This window comes from Triplophysa dalaica, chromosome 10 (genome assembly GCF_015846415.1).
Source record: "Triplophysa dalaica isolate WHDGS20190420 chromosome 10, ASM1584641v1, whole genome shotgun sequence".
Taxonomy (NCBI): domain Eukaryota; kingdom Metazoa; phylum Chordata; class Actinopteri; order Cypriniformes; family Nemacheilidae; genus Triplophysa; species Triplophysa dalaica.
Genome location: NC_079551.1, coordinates 8131335 through 8149200, shown reverse-complemented (window position 1 = coordinate 8149200; position 17866 = coordinate 8131335). Strand labels below are relative to the sequence as shown.

The following is a 17866-nucleotide window of genomic DNA, read 5'->3' as shown; positions in this document are numbered from 1 at the left end:
ATAATTACAAGACTTAATTTCTCCATTGAGAGCAGGTCAAGAGCTTTAAGGGTGAAAACTCAATAAGAAGAATTCTAACTTTTATTATAACGTTTTAAGTGGATGCTGTCAAATAACACTGTGAGCTTTGCATTTTGGACTGAACGTTGAACAAAGAATGACATTATTTTGTAATAATACACATCATAAATCTGCATAAATAAATGACTAATCAATTGTTTCTCTCAAAAAGCAATGAGATGAGGCGAAAATGGAGATGTCTCCTGTGTCTCCGTTTCGTTTCCTTGAACCTCAAACTGTGCTCTGCTTTGCCAAGATGATCAAATGTCAAATCGTCTCATGATTTCCAAGTTAAAATACTGTAGTACACCAATACTGCATATTATTTATTTACCATAGTAAAGTGTAGTAAATTGTGGGGCAACTTTAGTAAATTGACCAACTTTATTAAAGAACCCTCGTGCGATTTTTAGCGGCATCTAGCTGAGCGGTTGTGAATTGCAGCCAATTGCTCACTCCACCCTCTCTTACGAAGCACGAAGGTGGCTGACACAGGACTTAGATCTCGTTACATTTTCGCTTCTTTGCTGAAGGAGATAACGTATTAACGAAATGCGCTCTTGTAGAGCAGTTTGTCCGTTTAGCGATATTGTAGAAACAACATGATAAAATCCATGTAAGGAGACCCGCGGTGTCTGTGAATAGAAACAGCTCAATCTAAGGTAATAAAAACATAATGCTTCATTACGTAAGGTACAACTGCAACAGCATTTGATTGGCACCATTGATTTGCACTAATCACTAAGCATTTTGCTGCATTTGTATCCATGTCGTATCTTGAGTAGTCCAGCATATGGTGCAGCTCCAGTATGCAATAAAAATAAACCTGAAGCGTTGAATAGAATGACTCACCACCGCGCTGAGATGCGGCCCATTCAGCTGCGCCGTGAGTATGGCATCATTGATCCTCTCTCGGATGCTCAAAAGCGTCAGCTCCATCTCGTAGCCCCCTGCCAGTGCCCCGCTCAGCCCCTCCAGAAATGCCACGTACCGTCTCCATGGCGCATCCAGCTCGACAAGGCCTGCCAGGCATCCCCGCATCACGTTAAGACACAGTCCCGCGCATGGCTGGATGAGGGTCAGCCCGCGACAGTGTGAGCAGTAGTGCATCCTCACCAATGCCTGCCCGCACTGGCGTGCCAATCCCATCAACTCCGTGACGTGCAGCATCTCATTGCCCATCTCCAGCGCTCGACCCAGGGCACGGCCTGCCACTAGTGCGATGGACAGCCCCTGAGCGAGGGACTGGGGATGAGGGCCGAAGGGATTGACGTCGTGCCTCGTGGCACGCAAGCACTCGCTTCCTTCGGCAGACCAGGCGGATACTGGGGAACCTAGACCGGGATTGATCAGTTGTTGATAGACTAATGGGAAAAGTTTGTTGTAGAAGTTGTGGACGGAGCGCTCCACGGAGACGTTGCCATCGCCACGGAGGTAGAGGGCTAGATCGGAGAAGAGTTCGGAGACCAAGGGTCTGGCGTCACCAGAGATTGGCTTGTAGGCGCTGTCGAAGAGCGAGTGAGTGTGATTGAGACTAAAGGAGAGCAGGGAATGGAAAGTATCTGTGGGAAGTAGAAATAAAATGATTATTTAACCTTTTTTGCATGTAAGTGTATCTCGCAACCTTCCATAAAATAGCACCTGTCACAAAAATACAGCACCAAACATGATTTGTGATTATGACAAATGTTTATTTTGGTCTCATTCGTTGTAAACCCCAGTGGTTGTCTCGCATTGCTTACGACTCTCTTTCTCCTGCGTGTAATCTCTCTTTCCATTGGATTTATGGGGTCGGACAAGCTGTAATCCACGGGTCTTCAGGGCCAGCGCTATGGAGCTGAAGGTTAGCTTGGAGATATGCAACACATGCGACTAGCATCTAACCAATTTTAGCAGTCGGTGGAAATATTATACCTCAGAATCCCTATGTGGAAGGATAGCACAGTACCACGTGGATTGTTTACAATGGCTTTTGTGTATCTTCAAAGTGTGGCATTTTTGTTAAATGCACTAAAACAATTAGCATGCCAACGATTGCAACAAGCGTTATGAATGTGCTTTGAAACATGAATAAAAGAACATCTGTTTGCCGCATTGTAAAATGTCTCGTTCTTGCTTCTCTAACAGCATTTGCATTCCAGCTTTCAACAGTCACCTTATGGCACTCCAACCATCCAATAATTCCAACAATATTATGCGACTGACCTTCACGCGTAAGGAACACTATCTGCCCAAACCCTCCTACCCGAAACCACAAAACCAAACAAAATGTAGCATGACACTAGATTTAACTGCAAGTTATTTTTTTAAGTTTTGTTAGAGGTCCATTCACACCAATACGACAACTATATTAGCGTCCCTGGCAACTGCTGGACACCCAGACACCCCAGTGTTGGGTAACATGTCAGGGGATTGTGGTCAGATCACGTAACATCGATTTTGTAACATGATTCTTAACCATTAATGCACGCACCATCAAGTCACGCAGATCACGACCTGTTTGACTGCCAACCTCTGGGGTAGCATGTTTTCGGGTGGCTTGCGTGACCATACCGCTGATGGCTTTATTTATTCTATAATGGTCAGTGCCGGCTGGATCTGAGTTGATCTGAGCGTCAGAAACGCTTGCGTGCTGTACTAAGTCCAGTACTGAATTTAGTTCAAGAGAAGGTGATGTAGCGTGTGGTATTTTTAACGTGTTTTAGGTCGGGGAGGATGGTTGGGCTTTGTTAGGTGGCGAGTTTGTGAGTAGCATATTTTATTTTTGCTTTGAAGTCATATGATGGGACCTAATGCTGAATAAAACTAGGCATTAAGAAATAGCTCGCAGGTTGTTATACTGATATTAGATTTAAAGGAACAGCGCACTCAAAATAACAAAATATGTTTGAAGAGTTTGGTTCCGTAATGAGATTCAAAAATCATGTTTTTGTTATGTTAAAATGTTTTTAATTTGATTTATTGTGTTAGTTAGTTAGTTGTATTATTTAGTTATTATGGCTTATCTCATTTTGGAACTAAACTCTAAAGGCATGCAATGTTTATCAGATCTGAACTACTTTTATGCTGTTTTTGTCATTTTTGGACCTGACAGCTCTAGTCTTTATTGTGAAAATAAGACACAGTCATGGGTTTGAAACACAACATGACACTTTTATTTTGCGAATCAATGCAGTTCAACCTTGAATCATTCCTTCACCCTCATTTTAAAACTCATTTAGACAAAAAAGCATATAGATCAAAGCTGCCTACATGAACAATTCTCTTTCACATGGGAATGTAAAGCACTTTACGGATTTTCTCTTTTAACCAGGACACCGGCTACACTCGTTCGTGGAGAAGCAGAGAAAGACGACAGATCTTTTCTGAAGCTCTCATTATAGAGCGATACATTGAAGTCCCCTGAAACGGATCTCCAAGGATACCCCAAGTATTTCAACATTTCTCTCTTTGTTTGCTTTCTACTCGCTAAATATTCGCTCGGCTGGTGGAAAAGACAGCAGCGGTGGCCTTTTCCTACGAAACTAAATGGTCTTTTTTTGGACGGTTCGGGCAGACAAATTGGATGAAGTTAAATATTTGGTTGGGCAAGGCTTTATGGTTGTAAATGTGAATCTAACATGATTTATGACCTCATATGTTACAGGCCTAAATTACAAATGTAGATGATATGCACAGAGCCTGCTAAAAGGCATAGTTCCCCCAAAAATAAAACTGACTATGGGATCCAATGTTCTTTAAAATATATATTTTTGTGTTCTGCTGAAGACGGAAAGTCACACAGGTAATTTTTGGATGAACTATCCCTTCAACTGTGTGAGAGCGAGACACGTCTTTCGATTCTTTTTGTACATTGGCTTTCCAAACACTGATTCTGAACACTATTGTTCTACTCCTCGAATGCCAATCATCCCCTTGGAGGCATGTACCGCTTCACACAAGGACATAAAGGTCCAATAACAGACATAAAGAAAAGCTGTGTGTTCGAGTCGTGCGAGTTGCACCCTGGCGCAAAAGTCGCCATCACAATGCTGGTGTACTCTGGGTTGTTGCCAGGGCATTGCCATGCGGTTGCTAAGGTGTGCGGAGTACTGTAGTTTGCAACTCATTGAAATGCGCGTTCTTAAGCTTTCGCAAATGCAGTAATGACCGTAATACTGCTAGGAACACAATTCAGAGAATCTTGCGTCTTTTCTATGTGCATGCTATAGCAGAGTATCCAAAAAGGTTGCGTACGTACCCTGGAAGGACAAGGCATAGACATGGATGAGATATTTCAGTTCAAAGCTATAGGATTCAATGTTCTGGAGCATGTCCCTCTGGGCGGCGGCGTAGTAGCCCTCCTCCATCTTGCGAGTGCAACAGGTGGGACCCTGATGTTTACAGATCAGAAGATCTGCATCTGTGGAGATTGAGTCATAAACAAGACAAAATACGTGTGTAACATATGTCTTTCTTAAAGAGACAGTGTACCAATTATTTACTCAGTCATGTCTTTTAAAACTCAAACAAAATTAGTCTTACTTTTACTACTTTTATTATTTGTTTGTATTTATTAACATAATTATTTGGGTATGTATTGCAAAATATTGCTAACTGCTGTCTTGCATACAATGAAAGTGAATGGTGACCACAACATTTAAACAATACTTTCATATTATAGCACACAATATAAATATTAAAGGCAGGATTTCATTTAAGTTGTTTCATTAAAAAAATCATACTCTCGCACTTTTATGCATGTTGTTTATTTTTATCAATTTGGGAGCTTGATAGCTCCCGGTCACCATCCACATTTATTAAGTGGATTCAGTGTGATTCTTATATTGTTTTTCACCAAAGAATGTAAGTCAATAGGGTTCGAAATGACATGTGAAGCAGAGTACACGAGTTACAGCAAGATCAGCATGATCTGCTCTGTCAGATTGCCTTGTCCCATGTGACCAATTTTACACCAATGGGACCCCATAAGTCATGCAATAGAACAGCTGAATGCAATCACAGTGATACTCCTGACCTCGCTCACCTCCTATGTGACGCCTCTTCTCGAAACCCTCTCAACACTTAACCCCTCACATACCGTTTGGGGTCAGACAGACCCCCAGGCCGTGCTGATCCCACACAGAAGCAACTTTGCTAGACACATTTCTGAAGTGACCGAGACACATTCTTCAAGTTTTTGAGCTGACTTCTTTCTCAGCAATGTTCTTCTAATACAAAATGTGGTGCATGTGAGGCACTTGACAGTCTATACTACATTTTGTCAACACCAGCGACGTTTCTGATTTATGCCCTGTCACCGAAATTGATTTTTATTACACATAACATTATAGTTCACAAAGGTTTACATAAGTAGTGTTTTAGAACATGGTAACTTTTTTAGTTTTGGGTGATTCTAAGTGTGCGTATTTAAATTGTATGTATTAAACATTTTTTATGGAATTGTCTTATAAATTATATAATATGGTGTAGGTTGTGAGATGCTGTAACTGGTTACCATTTTTATAGTCAACCACTCCTTTTGTTCAACTGTGTAATAAAGTAGCCAAAGTATTTTAATTGATTTCTCAGATAAAAGTCTGCAGGAATAGTTTACCCCAAAAATGTTCCCCATTGACTTTTCATAGTAGGCTAAAAAATTACAAAGGTCAAGTCAAAATTGGGGGGGGGGTTAACTTATTCCTTAAAAAAAGACATTTGGACAAATTGCAAGTATTAGGCCTCGTATTTAAATTGCATTTTAAACATGTGACATAAACGAACCTGTTGCTGCAGTCTCCGGAACCCATTTTAATGGACCGACCTGCCGCAGCTGGAACGCGGTTTTAACTTCATGGCAGCTTTGCGCACTGACGCACTCGGCTCCCCAAATCGACGCACTGAGGAGCACAAACCAAAGCCAACATATACGCGGTACTGTCCTGCGGAGCATTGCACCATCTCAGTCCATATAAAGCCCTCTAAAAGACAAAGAAAAAGTCCCGAAATATTATCCAGAGGGGAGGCGCATTTAAAAGCCGGTTATCCAAAGAAAGTTTTCCAGCCTCTTGTATCGCAGGGGTCTTCACATGATGGCGTAAATTGACAGGCTGCATTGGAGACATGTGAGGTCCGTGCGCGCGCGCTCGCGTGTGTGCCCATTACCCTCCTTTGCTTGTCCCACGATGTGGACTTATCCTAAATAATAGCAATAAGTTAAAGAGACTATACAGAAATGTTGGTTTCAAACGAATCCTCATATAAAAACATTTCCACGATATCTAATGAATTATGGACATTGAAATATCATATTCATAACACTAACTGTGCGTAGTCTACAATAAATAGTTTCTTGTATGTATTAAAATTATACGTGTAATCAACGTCACCGAAAGTGAATATGAAGGATGCTGAATAATCAGTGAATTAACTAACCTAGGTTTATGATAATTCCCACATCAAACCCGGAAATAATATCTGGATTTATTAGCAATAAACGTATTAATTAACATTAAAAAAATGAATGTTACAATGATTTTTTAACATTAAAACAGAACAGAGCATACTGTATCGTGTCAGTTAATGGTAACAGACAATACAGACGTTGTAGATTATTAAAAATCTTAAAAATGTCAACGTTTCTTTCATTGTGAAACCTTATATAAATAAGGGTTGGGTTGTGGGTTTTTAATTTTATGCTTTGTTTTATTTTTGACCGCATTACTGGTGTTGTGATTTATGTTTCCCAACAAGCTTTTAGTGACTTCTGGCATGAATAAAAAAATGAAATCGTAGATGATCTATTACCAACAAAACTGCAGAGCTGTGCACGTCTGTCCAATAGCATCTGGCTGCAGACGAGATGCACTGTCAGACACATGCACTGTCAGCCGCGCATGCGCACTCGTCACATGCACTCTCTGTCGCGCATGTGTTTACTTGCACCGCTAATCCGCCAGATGGCGATATGCGTCACATATATATTGATTTAGCGCGACTGTGAAGAAGAGGAAACAACAGTCATGCTGTTTTTAAGCGCTGCGTGAGAATCATATTTAATCGTATTTAATATCACTGACATTATTGGGGACTTTATCGTTAACGTTTTGATACTGGATACCAAACAACCGAGACGTCTGTGAATAAACATGGCCGGAAATATTAAAGATAAAGAAGCATTTCAACGTCTAAACTTTCTCTATCAGGTTAGCAAGACTGCGTTTGTAGGTTTTAGTTGTGTTGACACTCTCTTGACATTGTTTTTGTGTTCCAGGCGGCTCACTGTGTTTTGGCCCAAGATCCTGAAAATATTGAATTGGCGAGATTTTACTGCTTCACCCAGAAGACCATCTCTAAACGACTGGTGCTCAGGCAGTGAGTAACTGTACTGATGCCTGTGACATTCCCATTAGGTGTAATGTTGATTTGGAATAAACAAACACATTTGTGATGGAGTTTCATTATAGCGTGACATTTTTCTCTCCGCAGAGATCCATCAGTGAAGAGAACCATTTGCAAGAAGTGTTGCGCTTTATTGATACCAGGTGTCACATCAACAGTAAGACAGAAAAGTAAGACTGCCTGTGTATCTGTCTGCGTACATTTATGCATTTGGCAGACACTTTTATCCAAAGTTATTTACAGCACATTTAAGGATTCAGTCTGTTTACCAGTTGAGCTACAGGACACTTTTTTATGATCTATACATTAAATATTTATTCAAATTAAATATTTAAGGGGGACCCAGAGGACAACGGAAGACCATTGTACGATGTTTGAGCTGTGGACTGACCAAACGATTTCCAAACAACCCCAAGCATAAACTGTGGGTGGACCAACCTGAGGCTCAGCTAGAAAACCAGACTCCACCAGGTGAAGCATTCATACTTACATGAATCTTTCTGTCATAATAAAGCGAAAAAACAAACAAGTTTTTCAAAGATACCTAAAATGTTTAAGACTAAAGGTTATATTGTCATTTATCAGACAACAAATTAATGCAACTTAATAGTCTTTATTCACGTATTTATACCCAAATTTGAGCTGGTGGGACATTCAACTTTGCTCTAAGGTCTGAAAATTAATTATCAATAACATTCAACCATTACAAACTTATTTTTCTTTTAAGGACTGCAAGTAAATAACTGTAATTGGGCCAGTGTTGGGTGTAACTAGTTACTAAGTAATTAGTTACTGTAATTTAATTACTTTTCCCTTGAAAAAGTGAAGTGAGGGATTACTCTTATTTTTCTGTAATTGAATTACTTTTGACGTAAATAAACTAAATACTTTGTGTAATATATATGTGAGCAAAAGTGGAATTGACATAAAAATTCAAAAAGTCTAACTTTAAAATCCGTGCTTTAATTTATAATTCTCACATTTGATCAGTAAATAAAAGTATACTTCATGTAGTTTAATATTATTTCTTTTTAATGAATTAAATAAGCCGTTTCATGTCCATCCTCGAATCGCATAACTAATCAAGGTTGTTATAGGATATAGAAAGTAATTAGTAATAAGTAATTAAATACTTTTAGGAGAGAGTAATTTGTAGAGTAATCTAATTACACTATTGAATATGTAATTAGTAACTAGTAATTCATTACTTTTTCAGAGTAACTTGCCCAACACTGAATTGGGCATCTGCTAAAACAAGTGATTTTCTATTTTTTCTGCCTTGTTACAACAATAAATATATATTTTAGGGATTGACTATATTTTAGAGACTAAAGAGTTTACACACAAGAGTGGATTAACCATAAAAAAAATTGTGTAATCACCAATACTGATACTTTAGGGAAGCTGTGGCACAAACCTTACATTCGCTGGTGGTGTAATACATTTAAAAAAAACACTGTATTTTATTTCAAAAGGACACAAGTTTGTTAGTTCTTGGTATAAACCCCTATTTAGGGGTTAACCGTACAATGATATCTGCACCTTTTTTGTTATGGAAATTAAGTTTTGTCCAAGCATTTATTGTAAATGTGGTTTATCAAGTTGTATTTATCTGCTGTCCACAGATGCTGGTCCTTCATCTAAATCCAAAACCCAAGGTACAAAAGCGAGTGTTTCAAGAGGTCAAGCTGCCACAAAAGAAAAGACTTCATCAACAGCATAGACCAATGCGGCTTGTGAAAGCTCAGCCCATTGGTCACTGTACTGTCTTTGACGCATTCATACATTTCAAAGACTTCATGGACGACTCGCTCAAACACATTCTTTTTTTATTTTTTTTATTACATTGAAAATTGTGCAATACTGTTGGAAGCAACATTTGTTTTTATGTTTGCTTGAATTGCAATTTGAACTTTACTCTGGTGAAATCTCGAAAAGGATCTATTACTGAAGTGGTTGAATTACACTGACAATAGCTTTTATTTTTGAAATGTTATACTTATTTTAATATCACAATAACTTTTGTGTTATTTCAATTAAAGAGCCTTTTTTTCTGTAATCCTGAGTGCAAGGAATTTTTGGGAATTGAGGGCTGGGATGAGAAATTGTTCTGTCATTGCTAGTTAGTGTAATCATTCTATAATTTAGAAATGTACTCTATTGTGTTAAGACATTTTTACAAAATAACTTTAAATGAACAAGAAGCAACATTTGTCGAAAGTTTCTACTTTTGGCCTTTAAGCAGTGTTCCAGTCAGCTTTGAAATGATTTCTTGATGTTTGTGTATCCCCACAATGAACGTTAAAGTTTTGATACCCCCGCATTTGATGTTTATGGGCCCAACTAAAGCTTGTGTGCATATCTTTGCATGATCATGAATGATTATAAATCTTTTATGGGTAAAATCTTGGAATCTCATCGCTTTTGTATATTCATAATATTCTGTAACATGTCAATCATTTATAAGAGATATTAAGACATTTATTCACATGTGTGTGTGTGTGTGTCGGCCAGTGCTGATGTTGTTAATTGGATGGGATATGGATCGTGTCTAAACACATTACAACTGTGCCATCCCAGAGAGATTTATGGGTTGTCAATACGGCAACGACACACAGTACCAGGAAGCTTCGTCTAAGCCAAAGAGGCTCTCCCTGTTTCTCGAATGAAGGAACTGAATCTATTCCCATGAAGGCCGGGACGTGATGCATATAGGTAGGATGCTGGATTTAATTCAATTTGTATCGAAGGGTGTCAGTAGAAGTACATTAGAAATTAAAATCTTGTGCTAAGAAGTATGAGAGGTGAAAAAAAGGTTGAATACATGCTTTAGATCTATTGGATCAGTTTTGATTCTGTACCTTTTCATGATCCTATCACACACTCAAAATTCTATTCATACTCATAAAGTTCAAAACTTGTTTATAATTCTTTCTTCTATGAAACCGAAAAGAAGATATTTCGAGAAATGTCTTGATGGTTTTATGTCTATACAATGGAAGTCAATGGGGTCCAATGTTGTTTGGTTACAAACATTCTTCAAAATGTCGACTTTTGTGTTTTGCAGGTGAAAGAAAGTCCTGCAGGTTCGGAATGATGCGAGAATGAGTAACAATGTAAGTATTTTAATTTGGGGTGAATTATCCCTTTAACAAACTGTAATGAATATGGGGGCCAATTTACGTGATATTTATATGCTGGTTTTGTCGATTTCATAAATCTATGTAATGATACTTTGTATTTTTGTAGAAATGCTATAATTATTTTGTGTTTAAGGCAACTCGCCGAATTAATATAAAATATAATTTATTGGACCCATGTTATGAGTTATTTTACAGCAGCTTTGACTGTGCCTCATTTGTTTAATAAGTCAATTTATAGGCTCCCCAAGGCAAAATTACCTTTTAATCTTCACCTTAACCAATATTTATGTAAATATGCATTTGACTCTGCAGGATGCATATTGCCAATATATCCTCTTCGTACATGAATTTTTTATATGTCGAGAAACGCTCTCTGTAAAATGACCCAAAGTGTGCCCACCGTTCCTCTGAGCTGTGACATTTCTGTGTTAGAATGTCAGTCTGCCCTGTTTCGTCCGAGGGGAAAACAAAACCATTTCTGTATTGTCAGAAATATTTTGCATGCCCAATAGCTCTTGATTGTTTTTGGCTGTGCAGCAAATCTAAAGGCATGGAGGGAATATCACAGCGTCAGCTCACAAGCTAGAGCCAACATTTACGGTATGTTGAATTTCATATAGTCATTTCAATCTGTTTTTCCATATTGCAAATTATTCTGGCGGAGAATGTCATATTTATTGGAGTTGTCTTGTAAAGATTTATTCGGAGATAACTTCATATTAATATCCAGCCAATCACATAGCAGCTTGGGGTTTTGGAAAGCTTTAGCCAGATTTGTATGCAATATGTATTAACAACAGATCTCTAGAACATTAAACTCATAGCTTTGTTTTACAGCACAAAAATTCCCCAACATAACACAAAGAAATGGTAATTATGCAATAAGACTGCAGGAAACGTATGACACAAAACGAAATGATTGTATGTTGCATATCAGTAGGAATAAAGAAATACTTTCATAATGGTACAGATAAAGCATTCTGGCAGCTACGGTATTAAGTAGATAATATTGTAATCTCGCAGGGAAAGATAAGGTGCACAGGGCATAAACATTTTAATGACTTAATGTATTGATAAATGATAAAACCTCTCACCAGCCCTCGCAAAACATGCCTGCAAATGTTGGCCAGCTCGTGGGCCGGTTCTGGATATACAACACTCCTACAAATTGAACGAGGAGAAAAGAGCTAAAAAGATTATCCACTACATAGCCGAGGCTGTCAACTGTGATTATCCATAAACACGAGCCAAGCGGTATTAGTCATGAGAAAAATTAGATGGGGAAATTGCAGCGAGAATGTATTGGAGGGACCACAGAGGCGAAAGCGTCAGATGCTAATCTCTTTAGGTTTAAATACCCTTTAAATATAGCAGTGTGGAAAATCGATTGTGTTGCTTGAAAATGTGCACCGGACAAAGAGGAAGATCTTGTAGCGAAATTGCCATTTTAATAACGGTAATTGTGGCTTTTTTTACGAGGTTGAATAGATAGCTGCTTTCTAGTTAATGAGGCGGAATTAAATGAAGAGGAAGCTGTGGATATTTTTTGGACGAGTTTATGGAGTAATATTTTCTTTGGCTGTTTTACTTTATTGAATTCTCTGAGAGAGAATGCCACAGCTTGTTGGCACTTTCCCCGTTAATAAAACAGCAACGGGGTTGAAGATGTATCTTACATTATGGTGCAACAGAGTAAAGGCTATAGATTGACATTTTGTGGTTTAGATACTCTAAACTTTAGATAAGTTTGAGAAAATGTTTGTTCATTTTTCTTACAATCATTTGAGTGACAGGGGCGAGTGGTTAAGTTCGAAGAATTCAGTCAATGTAAAATTTTTAGAATTTTGTTTGCATTTACATTTAAATCCCCAAATAAACCCAAAATCAAAATTTAGACATCCTCCTTGTGGCATTCCAAACCATTTTTTTTCCAAACCACAGTTTTTGCAGAACACAAAAAATTTCTTAAAACTTTGTTTGTGTTCCACAGAAGAAAGTCATGAACGGTCAACATTAGGGTTGAATACATTATGACAGAATTTAGATTTTTGGGTAAACTGTCCCTTTAATTTAAATAAATGATGAATAATCGACAAGTTTCATATACAAAAAGATAGATTTCTGCATGTAATTCTCAACAAAAAGTTCTGTATGACCCTATTTGTGGAAAGTCTCTGTAACATACTTTACATCCAACAAGCTGCCACCAAATAGTCAAAGAATTTAGCACATTTTTGTCCAAAGTGGCCTTGACGGGGGGACAGACCTTCATTAGTCCATCTCAATCGGGCCTGAAGGCCTCTCTTTCTCTCCGTAATTTTATCCACTTATGCCAACAGCTGCCTCAAATTAACATGCTTCTTCAGGTATGCAAATATATGCAAATGTGTGGGCAGCTGCTTTGAAGTCGAGGTATGGAGAAACGGAAAGGTTGAAAACTCTGGATAGTGCACTATAGTAAACATCTGCTCGGGCCCGCGCGCGCTCAGACTCCCCGGAGATTTCATGAGCCAGATTCAACTAGAGCACATTTAATCAATGATTACATATGTGTGATTGATGATACAAGTAACTCCGCCCCCAATGCGTGTAATTTGTTGTGTAGGTTGTAGATGTTGTCTATATGCTTGCATTTATTGAAAGGATTTACGATTTTGTGGTTTATATTAATTACTCTCTGAGATGAATAACTGCTTTTTTTGTGCCTGCTGTTTCTTAAAAAGATGAATATGCTTTGTTACAATTTGAAAATGTAGAATTTTGCTGTCCTCGAGACATTTTATTCATTATATCTACATTCATGCGTTTGGCAGACGCTTTTATCCAAAGCTACTTACATTGCATTGTGTTATGCATTTGCTCCTGATGCAATCCCCTGGGATCGAATCCATGACTTGGTAGTGCTAGTACTATGCTCTAATCACTGAGCCTAAGGGAATATTAATGTTATCATGTATCGACCATCTTTGGGACACAAGAAAAACCTTAAAAAATTATTGAAACTCTACCAAGAAACAATTTGATTATAGAAATGAAAAATTAAGACAGACTTATATCAATTAATATTGTACATTCAACTTTTTACTATGGACAGTAGTGCTGGGAAATGAAGGCCAATCATAAAATGATTTAATATTTCAAAAATTCTACCTATATTCACTTGTGATTTTTATTCACTTTAATCAATGTGTGTTTAACATTTTATCCGATGATGAAGACCTTGAAATCTACTGCATAGTAGGCCTATAAATGACATGTTGTAGCTGTGTGATCACTTGACTCAACGGACAGATCATTGAAATTCTCAAATAGCATTTATAGCGAAGCCTTCGCAAGAACTCTGCTTTATTTTGAGATCATTGCTGAAAATAACACGCATCAAGAAATAAAACCTTCCTTGCTCACCCTTTCGAAATGTCAGCAGGAGACGTGAAATTAATATTGATCAAAGACTTTCAAGGTTTGCCGTTGTGCCTCATAAACACGATTTAAAAAATATATCTTTAATGCTAAAGTCACGCGGGCGGTGGTTGTCGGAATACATTGGAAATATGTCTTCATATAAAGACTTGGATGTTGGATAGGATGAGGATGGAGATGAAATCAGAGCTAAGAGAAACAGGAGGGCAAATATTGTGGTGCATGCTGGGATATAAGCATGCTCCTTCACTCCCAGCCTTAATTGGGCTAATTTGATGCAGCCGAATGCATTTTTAGCATGAATTCTCATGACTTTTTAATATGAGCGCCATAAAAGTTGGGAAAAGATGAGGGGCTGGAATTACTTTTGTGGGTCAGATGCAGCCTTCATGAAGATTGTGGGCCCAGAATCTTACTGTGATTATTCTATTGGGTTCATTAAAAACCAACTGCCTGTGGTGTGATGGTTCTGCATCCAAATGATTGCATTACGTTTAATTGCATATAAGCAAGGGTTAATTGTTGACATGGCCGTTGTGTCAATAACACGTAAGGCATGCTTTTGCGTCTAAAATAAATGCACACGCAGTAAAATTCTGGGGTTTCTGAAACATGCAATAAAATATTTTAACTATGTGGGATCTGTTTTCCACCTAGCTGTTTTCTCACATTATTTAACTATCCTAACAATATACAGTTTTTGTTTTTCTTAAAGTAAAACCATAGTTTACCCAAATTCACCAGCACAAGTTAAACCATGATTTCTGAAGTCAAACTATTCCTTCTGAAAAACAATAGAAACCATCACAGAAATTACAATGGTGTTCATTAAAATACCATTATTATCCAACTGGAATAATGTCCAAAAACAGCTACAAAAATTAATTTTGTAATGGTTTTAATGGAAGAAGCTATTTGGTTTTAATGGTATTCTAATGGAAACTATTAGAATTAGAGTTTCTGTGATGGTTTCTATCCCTGCTGAAAGAAACAACAGAAACCATTACAGAAATTCTTATGGTTTCCATTAAAATACCGTTTTGAACCATTAACTTTTTCCATTAAAACCATTTCAAAGTTACTTTTTGTAATCTATTTTGGACATTATTCCGATAGGATCTGACATCCCACCAATATAATCCATCACATACCAGTAGAACTATTACAATTTCCATTAAAACCAATACAAATCCCTTAAAAACCGTTAAACCTTTATAACGTCTTTAATAGTTTCTATTGCTTTTTTCCAGCAGGGATGTTTTTTAGCAGGGCCTGCATGCTTAAAAAAACAAAAGAAACCCAACATAAACCATAACAGAAATTCTGGTTTCTAATAAAAAAAACATTAACCATTAGCTCTTATCATTAAAACCATCAAAAACATTTTTTGTATTGTGCATTATTCCAATAGGATGAAACATCTCAACAATAGAATCCATCACATACAAGTAGAACCATTATAGTTTCCATTAAAACCAATAAAAATCCCTTTAAAAACCATTAAAACCATTATAACGTCTTTAATGGTTTCTGTTTTTTTTTTCACATAACATATAGCATCCATCACTAAAACCAATACAACCATTATAACCATTAAATTTGTGTTTTGGGGAGTGTACTATTGTTTTTTTCAGCAGAGGTGTTAATACAAATGGTAATCAAAAGCCATTGTTACTATATTGAAACCGAGGTCCTTTCATAATGTACCCGCCCTTGTATCGTTCCAAATGTATGATTTTCTTTCTTACGCAGAACACAAAAGAAGAAATTTTGAAGAAAGTTGATAACCAAAGCACATTGTACCCCTTTGACTTCAATTGTATGGACACAGAACCACTGACACATTCCTCAAAATATCTTCTTTTGTGTTCCACAGAATAAAGAGTCGTGTACAGGTGAATGACATGAAGATGAAATATGAAGTTTCTTGGGGGGGTTTCTTTCTCAAGAAGAAGATTCGGGCCCCTGAATATCACTTATCATATCAGACTTAATTGAGATGTTTCAGATGCTCATTTGTAAACAAAGCCTCATGTGTTCAAACCAATGTCTCCATAAACATGGAAATTTACGAGAGTAACCAATGTGTTAACCTGCAGCTGCTTTCCATAAATCCGCTGGAACGCGTCGGTGAGTTATTATCGGCGAGAAGTACAGTAGGCAACTCTGCCGCGTGAACCATTTGAAATGAATGTCGATTTGCTCGAGGGCACAGTCTGCAACCTCTGTCTGCAGTCACCCAGGCAGAAACGAGAGACCTTGCGCACCCACGCCGAACGCACACACTCGCACTCGGAATCCAGTTATATATGTTAAATAATGCAGAAACGCATGCGTTTAGGGTTATGATCTATCGTTGCATGTTTGCATAATGTGTACTGCTCAGCTCGTCTTAACAACGAGGCACCGCATCGATTTGAGTTGTTACCTAACACACTTTTAGCCTCAAAGCCGTTGAACCCGTCCGTTGGTTGGGGCGAATATCGAGCCACATGGAGTGATAGAAGGGAGAGAATAGAGGAACGAGGAAGGAGAGGGGTACGAGGAACAGGTCTCATGCCCGGAGACAATTCTTCACGGTGACATAAAACTAGGCCACCGCTAAAAATGAACACTGTGAGCTCGATCTCGCTTACTCACAGATATAAGAAAGAGAGAAAAAAAGCGTTCAGGAAAATAAGTGTTTGCTCGCTGCAGTAAATGGTAAACAATTGTCTGTTTAGCAGGAGCAGTTCTTCCTTTAAACATAAGATGGGTCATTTCTGTTATGCAATACCTGACGAACTATAAATGTAAGAGAACTGGCTTTTGTTAAATGTTTAAGAAAGTAGCCTACTTAAAGGGACAGTTCACACAATTTTTTTTTATAATTTACTCACGTTCATGTCATTGTAGGACCTGCAAAACAAAAAGAAGATATTTTGAAGAATGTTGGTAACCATGCAAAAATGGACCCCATTGACGTCCATTTCCACTGAGGTCAATGGTATCCATTGACCTCCATTTCCTGCACAAGGAGACATTTCTCAAAATATATGATTTTGTGTTATACAGTATATGAATCATATAAAGGTTTGGGTGAATAAATTACTAAATGTTAATTTTTGGGTGAAAGATTGCTTCTTTGATACTGTGTTTGGTTTGAAACTTGTGGTATTCGGATTATAAACTTATCTGATCTCCATTTTTAAAAGCTAAGTTGAATATTTCAGGCAGTGTATCAAGACGTTACAGCACGACGGGAGCGTGAATGCGAACAGATGCGGGCCTAGGTGTGTAAAACGCAGAACCACCTCTTACTTAGAGCTTAAAGACTTGAAGTGAAAGATTTATTTGATAGCGACTCACGGTAAGCAAGCGCACCGTGAGATTTATACATCTTGCATTAACACATCAAGAGCAGGCAGGAATTTCTGCATTTCGTACGTAGCATCCGTGCCCCATGTTTAATGCATGTTGCTGAGCACGGACAGCTTGTTATATTGCTTTCACGCTTTATTGCCTCTTTGATCGAATATGATAACGCTTGAAATCTGCATCTTGCGGTACAGCGAAGCGGTGGAACTTTCGCCTAAATTTGGTGTAAACCAGAAATAATATCAAAGCATTTTTATTAGTTTATTTTTTATGCAAATGATAGGACCGCCAAAATACATTTTTACACAAAATTGGATGTTCAACTCTTTTAAATATAAATGCCACAACATTTTGTTCCAAACTGCAGGGTGAAATGTTTACTGGTGCTTCTTTTATTTATTTATATATCAAGCACTATGGGGCAGTTTCCCGAACAGGGCTTAGCTTAAGCCAGGACTAGGCCTTAGTTAAATTGGGAAATCTACGTTTTTTTAAAACATACCTCA

General features: G+C 37.8%; 2 protein-coding genes across 3 annotated transcripts in view; one reads left to right on the top strand and one right to left on the bottom strand.

Moving 5' to 3' along the window:
- The window catches only part of gpc5b (glypican 5b), a 31583-nt gene extending 25418 nt beyond the window's left edge, over window positions 1–6165 (bottom strand). Inside the window, exons 1-3 of one of the 2 annotated variants that reach the window (XM_056757924.1) lie at window positions 5824–6165; window positions 4301–4462; window positions 913–1622 (exon numbers count right to left, since the gene is read on the bottom strand). In XM_056757924.1, coding sequence (XP_056613902.1) covers window positions 913–1622; window positions 4301–4462; window positions 5824–5992 — 1041 coding nt within the window. In that variant the 5' untranslated portion in view covers window positions 5993–6165. The remainder of the gene's footprint in view (window positions 1–912; window positions 1623–4300; window positions 4463–5823) is intronic. The other variant, XM_056757925.1, reaches the window with a different exon arrangement.
- Window positions 6166–7023: 858 nt separating this feature from the next.
- Window positions 7024–9845, top strand: rpp21 (ribonuclease P 21 subunit). The gene is made up of 5 exons (XM_056759123.1): window positions 7024–7244; window positions 7313–7413; window positions 7528–7610; window positions 7777–7911; window positions 9066–9845. The coding sequence occupies exons 1-5, from the start codon at window positions 7188–7190 to the stop codon at window positions 9161–9163; spliced, it is 474 nt and encodes a 157-aa protein (XP_056615101.1). The 5' UTR covers window positions 7024–7187; the 3' UTR covers window positions 9164–9845.
- The last annotated feature ends 8021 nt before the right edge of the window (window positions 9846–17866 follow it).